The sequence below is a fragment of the Nannospalax galili genome, unplaced genomic scaffold (assembly GCF_000622305.1).
Source record: "Nannospalax galili isolate Female #2095 unplaced genomic scaffold, S.galili_v1.0 scaffold281, whole genome shotgun sequence".
Lineage (NCBI taxonomy): Eukaryota > Metazoa > Chordata > Mammalia > Rodentia > Spalacidae > Nannospalax > Nannospalax galili.
The window spans coordinates 4202937-4210989 of record NW_008349068.1 but is presented as its reverse complement, the minus strand read 5'-3'; the positions used below and the strand labels follow the sequence as shown (position 1 = coordinate 4210989).

General features: G+C 39.8%; 1 protein-coding gene across 1 annotated transcript in view; it reads left to right on the top strand.

Annotated features, from left to right (window-relative positions):
• Dytn (dystrotelin) overlaps positions 1 to 8053 on the top strand; it is an 85191-nt gene that overhangs the window by 31973 nt on the left and 45165 nt on the right. The window contains 1 exon segment of the mRNA XM_008846257.2: positions 2695 to 2840. Within this exon segment, the coding sequence (XP_008844479.2) occupies positions 2695 to 2840 (146 nt within the window).

Here is an 8053-nt window from a genome sequence, read left to right as displayed (position 1 = left end):
AAATCTTGGTCTCTAATACTGTAGTGCCCACCTGTAGCTAAGGGAGACAACCTGCTATTGTTCTAAAATGATGGATAAATTTGTTTTCTCCACCTATCTAGAATCTTTTGAGAGGGAACTGACACTGATTCTAACCACTCCAGCAGCTATCAAAATGCCTGAAAGCAAACCCTGAATCCATCACTCTAGAGTCCAGCCTTGGAAGAGAAAAGAAAAATGAGGAGGAACCCAATAGAGGTATGCTTTTGGAAACTCTCATCAAGAGATGCCAATGGACTCTCATATGAACATTTGAAATTTGCCCTATTCTGACTTTTTTCTAGTTCCCTGTCTAAAACTTGTACTGCTAATTACTCTTGCCTTTACTTCTCCTTCACATCTCCTATTCACCAGTCAAGAACTTTCTTTTCCTCCTACAGATAAGAGGTATGCAATTCGGAAGTCTTTTAGATAGACCCACAGAAGGGGTACCCCAATTGCTTTACCCTGTGTCCCTGTTCTTCAAGGAAGAAGCCAGAGCAGTCTGTGTCCCAATTGGGTAACCTCTTCAGAGAATGGTGTGATAAGATTAAGAGGTAGGAATTGGCTAGGCAGTTAGTGTAAAAAGGCCCCAAAGAAAAGTAGCCAATTTCTTGGCTAAAAGTCAAAATGTCCTTGGGCCTCTTAGCGACATATTCTGTTCCAACGGCCAAAAATGTCAAAAGTATTTGGGAGTTCTTATCTAATCCTTAAACGATTTTAGGGTTACCTCTTCAGAGGGGAAAATGTTAGAATAGCAAAAAGTTCACCCCCGCGAATAAATAAATCAAAGAAGAAGAAAGAGTACATGAAGTTATCAGAAAAAAGTGATGGGGAGATATGGGAGGAGTTGGAGGGGAGGGCATGGCATGGATTTGATCAAAACACCGTATATGCTTATATGCCTGTATGAAACTCTCAATAAATTATTTTTAAAAGAAAGAAAAAAGAAAATATCTGTCCAAGTTAGAAGGAAGAGGTGTTAGAAATTGGTACAGATAGAAAAGAAATGGGCTTTGATTTGGTGAAAACAATACAACAAAACTTGTAATTGCTGAAATTTTTGGAGAGGTTTTAAAATATGTCTTTCCCTGAGTCCTAAATTTCAAGTATTTTTCCTTAAGGAAAAAAAAAAGAAAAAGAAAAAGAAAAAGATCTAGGTTTTTACTGAAAAAAGCAAGACCTTATAACTTTTTTTTTTCTTGGTCTTTTTTGAGACAGGGTCTCCCAGTAGCCCCAGCTGGCCTGGAACTCACTATGTAGACCAGGCCTGGCCTTGAACTCACAGAGATCCGCCTGCCTCTGCCTCCCAAGGGCTGGGATTAAAGGCGTGTGCCACCACGCCCGGCCAACTTTCTATTTTTTCAAAGAAAAATACTAGCAACCAACAAGTCAATTTAGTACTAAGAATGAAAAATAGCAAAAGGATTCTGCTATTTCTAGCGAGGGGGATAACATTGTCTTTTCACCACTAATTTCCTGAGACTCTGGGTAGATGATACTCTTCTCAAATACCGTAGTAGAAAGGCTGTTGGTGGATTGCCTTCACCAAGAACAGTTTTCCCTATTTTGCATTTAACATGAATGGTTCACAGAAGCAAGTACCTGGATTTTACCAATTTCCAGTGAGCATTCCTTTGCTCTACTGTACTAACCTAGTTCTGATTCCTTGGCCTCTGATCTTGCTAGCTTCCTGGTCTTGAAAGCCTGGGCTTAGTGGTGTTACAGTGACATCATGTGGGCACTTTGTCATTACACTTTAAATTTCAAGAGCTATAGAGCTTTATCCAGCTCCTTTGTTGCTTTTCCCTGGAAGTAGTTTAGGTTAGACAGATGGCTGAATTTCAGGTGGTCCAGGTACCCACTGATATTGTATATAGCAGTAAACCTATGAGGGTTCTCCTTGAGATAAATCCACATGTTATCATCTAATTTATTTATTTATTTATTTTTTTGGTCTTTTTGAGACAGGGTCTCCCTGTAGCTCCAGCTGTCTTGGAACTCACTATGTAGACCAGGCTGGCCTTGAACTCACAGAGATCCACCTGCCTCTGCCTCCTGAGTACTGGGATTAAAGGCATGAGCCACCACGTCCGGCCATCATCTAATTCTTAAAGGAATCCACACCCCCAAAAGTTCACAACCACAAACTTACTCCTCTGAGGTTCCCTCTTCCAGCTTTAAAATTTCCAGTCACTTTAAGGAAGAGGAACTGCTAAGGTAGTTAGGAACATTCATCCTGGATATTTGTGCTATGTGCAGGGTTCTTCATAGAGACTATGAAGAAATTTCAGGAATAAGAAAGATCATTTTCTCAAACATACAAGAACAGAAGTTATCAACATTTTCATCATGGGCCATTTCACCAAAGCTAAGAGAAAAAAGGCATGCTTAGATTGATCTGACCCCCTTTTAAATTTTTATCATTTATTTTATTCCATTTGTGTGTATGAGAGAGAGAGAGAGAGAGAGACAGACAGACAGACAGAGAACGTGTGTGCTACTGCCCAAATATGGAAATCAGACAACAACTTGTGGGATTTGGTTCTCTCTTTCCACCATATGGGTTTTGGGCATTGAACTTAGGTGGTCAGTCACGGCAATAAATGCTTTTACCAACTGAGCCATCTGGCCCATCTCTTGATGCTTTTTAAAAAATGTTCTCCATTTCCACAGATGTCAGCAAGAGAGAACACAAAACTCCTCCTCAGGACCCTCAGAGACAACCTGCTCCAAAAGCGCTGCAGGACAGAAGATATGCGAAGGCAGTGGCTGCTGGACCAGCTGGCTCCACAGGATGCTGTTAACTATGCACAGGCCAGGTGAGTGGCCTGCATGTTGGTTCCACAATCAGCACAGAAGATAGCCACAGCTTTTCTTTTTTTCTTTAGGCTTATTTTCATTAGCATTTATTAATTATACATAATGGTTTCATTATGGTATTTTCATTCATGTATATTTTTTAATTTTTAAAATTTTTATTTTATGTGTATGAGTGTTTTGCTTGCCTGTATGTAAGTTCACCCATGTAATGCAATGCCCACAGAGGCCAAAAACGGATGTCAGTTCCCCTGGAACTGGAGTTACAGACAGTTGTTAGTTGCCATGTGGGTGCTGGGAATCGAACCTGGGTCCTCTGGAAGAGCGTCCAGTGAGTACCAGTGAGGGGTTATTTTACAGGAGCATGGACAACTTACCAGTGGCTACCACACTGAAGAAATGTTACTACACACCCCAGGAACTATTAACTGCCCTTAAATACTCAGAGCCTTATAAGCCTCTCCCTCCCTAGCAACCTTTAACTACCTACAAATCTTCTGGGAGGATTGGGGCCCCCATGAGCCACTCCTTGCCTGCCTCTGAGATGAAATGTTGATGGGTCCAACCTTGAGCAGGTCATTACAGCTGCAATGGTTTTTTCATGCCTGAAAAACAGTGTTCTATCTCCAGCCCTTTCTCCAGCGTTTGCATTCTTTCTGCCTTCTCTTCCCTGATATTTCCTGACCCTCCAAGGAGGTGATAAAATATCCCATTATGGCTGAGCATTCAACATCCATTTATTTTCAGCACTTTGACCAGTTACGAGGGCTGGCATCAGATTTAACACTGAAGATCCTAAAGAAGGCAGGAGACGGGTAGGAGGTAGAGATTAAGTTACTTCAGCTCTGGAAACAGCCTTGAGTTTTGATGTAGAACTAAGAGGCAACAGTGCCATTTAGTGGCCATTCAGTCAAGCAGTGCTTGCAACTAACGCAACTGGAAGCTTAGGAGATCATTCAAAGTTATTCAAATAACTTTGTCCTGTGTGTGCCATCCACATACTTAGTGAAATAGGGATTATGCTGTAGAAGAAATTTCTCATTCTTCTGTTCTCCTGCATTAAATGGAGAACATGCCCCATGTCATTAGCTTCCAAATAATCATTTTGTTTTGTTTTGTTGACTTGTTTTGTTTTTTGAGACAAGATCTCCATATGTATGCCAAGCTGATCTTGAACTCATTGTGTAGCCCAGGCTGGCTTCTTACCTTACAATCCACTTTCTTTCAACTCCCAAGTACTGGGATTATAGGTGTCTACCATCCTTCCTGGTGTAAGTCACCATTTTGTGTGTGCATGTACATACACATGTATGCATGTACATGTTCACATATGTGCAGATGTTCAAGTGTTTTCTGATGATTGTGTACATATATGCATGTGAAGGTCAGAGAACAACCTCAGGTATTATTCCTCATACACTGTCCACTTTTTATTTTTATTTTATTTTTAAATATTTTATTTTACATATATGAGTGTATACCCTGGTCCTTGCAAGAGCAGCCAGTGATTTTAACTGCTGAGCCATCTCTCCAGCCCCTAGTCTACATTTTTTTAAAGTGTCTCTCAATGGCCTGGAACATGCCAAGTATGCTAGGCTGTCTGACTATTGACACCCCATGGTCTGTCTCTTCCTCTTCAGTGCTGGAATTACAAGGACATGCCACTATACCTGGCTTTTTTTTAAAAAAGAGATGTATTATGTGTATATGAGAGTGTCTTATGTATGTATGTGCACCAAGTGCCTGCCTGGTGTCAATGGAAGACTGGTATCCATGGAAGCCAGAAGAGGGCATCAGATCCCTTGGAACTGGAGTTACAAATGATTGTAAGATACCTGACATGGGTGATGGGAGCTGAACCCAGGTCTTCTAGAAGAACAGCAAGTGCTCTTAACCACTGAGCCATCTCTCTAACCCCTACAGCTGACTTTTTAAAATGTGGATTCTGGAGTTTAAACTCAGATCCTCATGCCTGCAAGGCAAGCACTTTACAGACTGAGCCATCTCCCCAACCACACAAATCATCATTTTTAACAGCCTACTCTCATCCTTATAAAGAACATTATAATTGGCAATCATGGGCTCTTTTAGAATGGAGAATGAAAGTCATGAGTGATGGGACAGAGTTGTAAAGTTTGATGGAAACTGAAACAGAGACCCAGAAGCCTTGTCCTCAGCCGATAATATGTGTGGCCTTAATGTTTCTGTGACTTGCTTTCATCACCTAACCTCAGGGATAACCTGTCAGTGTAATGTGGAGATAAGATAAATACAGGGAATTGCAAGAACTACACAACCCTGAAGTTTATTTAGATCTCAACATATTTTAGTGTATCTACCCTAGGTGTAATGAATACAGTTATTTCCCCCAAGACAGCATTATATAACACTTTTCAACGTGTTAACTCATCAACCTAAATACTGATGAGTTCAAAAATTCTGATTGGTGACCAATTTAGGGGAAATGAACATAAAATGTTATCATTTCACAATGTGATAACAAGTAAGAGTCATCCTTGCTATCTATTCAATTGACACATTAGCAAGGGCCATCCTCTAAGATAATGGTGACAGCCAAGTAATAATAGTGAATCTGTTTAATGATTCAGCAAACAAAAGTCTACATGGTAAAAAAAAAAAAAAAAAAAACTTCCTCTCTTTTGATGTGGATTCACTTTACATATAATTATGTACACTGACAAGAATAATTCTTTTATTTACAAAAACATAATTGAAAGCTAGGTGCCAAACATCACCACCATTATTAAATATTTGGGGGATGTTATTGCAAATATAATAAAAAAGAAATTTAAAATACTGAAAAAGAACAGACAAAATGACTTCTATCTGCAGCTGATAAAATTTTGAATCCCTCAAGAAATTCCAAGTAACTCTAGCAAAATCCACTAGAATTAATAAGCTTTGAGTGATGGTAGAATATAAAGTAAATTTGCACAAAATTGATAGCTCTTCACTCTGCTAGCAATAACCAACTAGAAATTTGATTTTTTAAATCTCATTTATAACGTAAATTTTATTCTACAAAGAAGTTACAGGAAATTTTGACAAAAAATGAGACATATAAATAAAATTATGCTATTTCATTCAGTACAGAAAAGAAGATCTAAACAAGAAGAAAAGCAAGCTGAATACCTAAACAGGAGCACACTACTGTCAGGATGTTCACTGCAAAATCTAGAACAGTCGATCCTCACTATTCACAGTACTTACAAATTCATCTATTTGAAAACTTTTCTTTAAAACCCCAAACCAATATTCAAGGTGCCCTGCAGTACTTACAGATACGTGCTTAGAAAGGCAAACCATTTAGGTGCCCACACACATTTCCAAGCTGAGGTTAAATTGGAGGTTTTCTTCTGCCTTCTTGTTTCCGCTCTTATACTGTATGGGCCAGGTTTTCACACTTTTGTGCTTTTAAACAATTTTTATTTAGGTGTGTGAGTGTTTTTCTGCATGCATGTGCACCACGTGCATGCCTAGTGTCCACATAGACCAGAAGAGGGCATTGAGTCCCCTGGAACTGGAGTTATAGATGGTTGTAAGGGGCCATGTGAGTGCTGGGTAAAGAAGCCGGGTCCTCTGCAAGAGCAGCAAATGTTCATAACTGCTGAACCATCTCTTCAACCCCAGCATTTTTATGTCTTCTTAAATGGTTTCATTGTCACAAAAGGACCCCTAGTGAAGTACTGCAGTGATCTCTGATGTTCCTGGAAAGCTATGAGGTCTCTTTGTCGTACACCAGACAAGCTTTATGAGGGAGGTGACATTTGAACAAAGCTTTGAAGGAGGTGTTCTAGCTTGTTTCTCCATTGCTGTGACAAAACACTCTGACCAATACCAACTTGAGGAAGAAGGGGTTCATTTGTCTTACATCTCCCAGGTCACAGTTCATCAGGGAACCCAAGGTAGGAACTCAGGGCAGGAACCTGGAGGCAGGAGCTAGAGCACAGGCCATGAAGGAATGCTGCTTACTGACTTGCTTCCTGGCCCCTGCTCAGCCTGCTTTCTCATGCAACACAGGCCCACCTGCCCAGGGGTGGCACTACCCAAGTGGGCTGGGCCCTCTCATATCACCCAACAATCAAGGAGATGCCCCACAGACATGGCCACAGGCCGGTCCTATGGAGGTAATTCCCCAACTAAGGCTCCCTCAACCCAGGTGAGTCAAGTTGACACTAAAGCTGTCCAGCACAGGAGGTAAGGAATAACTCCCAAGGGCACCATGATCTCAGATTTCCAACTTCTAGACCTGTAAAAAAATTAATGTCTGCTATTTAATATACTTAGTCTATAGTATTTTTTACCACAGACCAACCTAAGACAATAGAACAATCCTGAAGTGTTAGAATTATTTCAGATGGGGTAAGAGCAGAGTCAACTGCTCAGAAAACATGTTGCCATGTCTCCTACCCTGTATGCCCACCACACTGGCAGAATTGACCAGCCACAGAACAATCACTTGTTTTTCAATTTTCTCATTGTATCTTGTAGAAATTCACACTATGTCAAAAAGCACCTGGGTATTTATTTGTTGGTTAGATGCAAACTCTCTGTGAGCTGGATGTTCTCTGCTCTTTTGATGTGTTCTTAACTGTAATAATTCAAGATGGTAAGATACTTTAAAAATGATGTTTGAATAAAACTAAATGGAATTCTGTAAACTCAGATATGTTTGGTCTTAAATTTTCTGTGTTCTTTCAGTTAGGACATGACAAACATACACCTGTATTGAGAATTCCTGGTCTTTGACCTGGGCAAGATGACCTGGGAGACTTTTACCATCATTTCTGAATTCGTATTTGTACATCTAGATTGGCTAGATGGGGAAGGGACATGGTATTTTCATTCAGGTTACTGGCTAATTGGCGCTTATCAATTAGCCTGTCTGGAAAAGAGCACAGGGGAAAAACTGGGCAAAATTACTGCTATTTGGTGAGGAGGTATACACCTTAACATCTGATTTAACATTTTAAAAAATTTATTTAATAACCACATGATTAGAAGAAGCATTCCCTTACAGCTTTAACATATTCAATAACAATTTCCAGAGCAAAGAAACATCTCTTTCAAAAGTGGCTGTAAATTATTAGGTTCACAGTTGAATTAATACAGTTATACAATATTCAACTCAGTATAAGCCCTGTAAGACATAAAATTGAATGAGTTTTTAACCTTTAAAAAAGATCTCCATTTC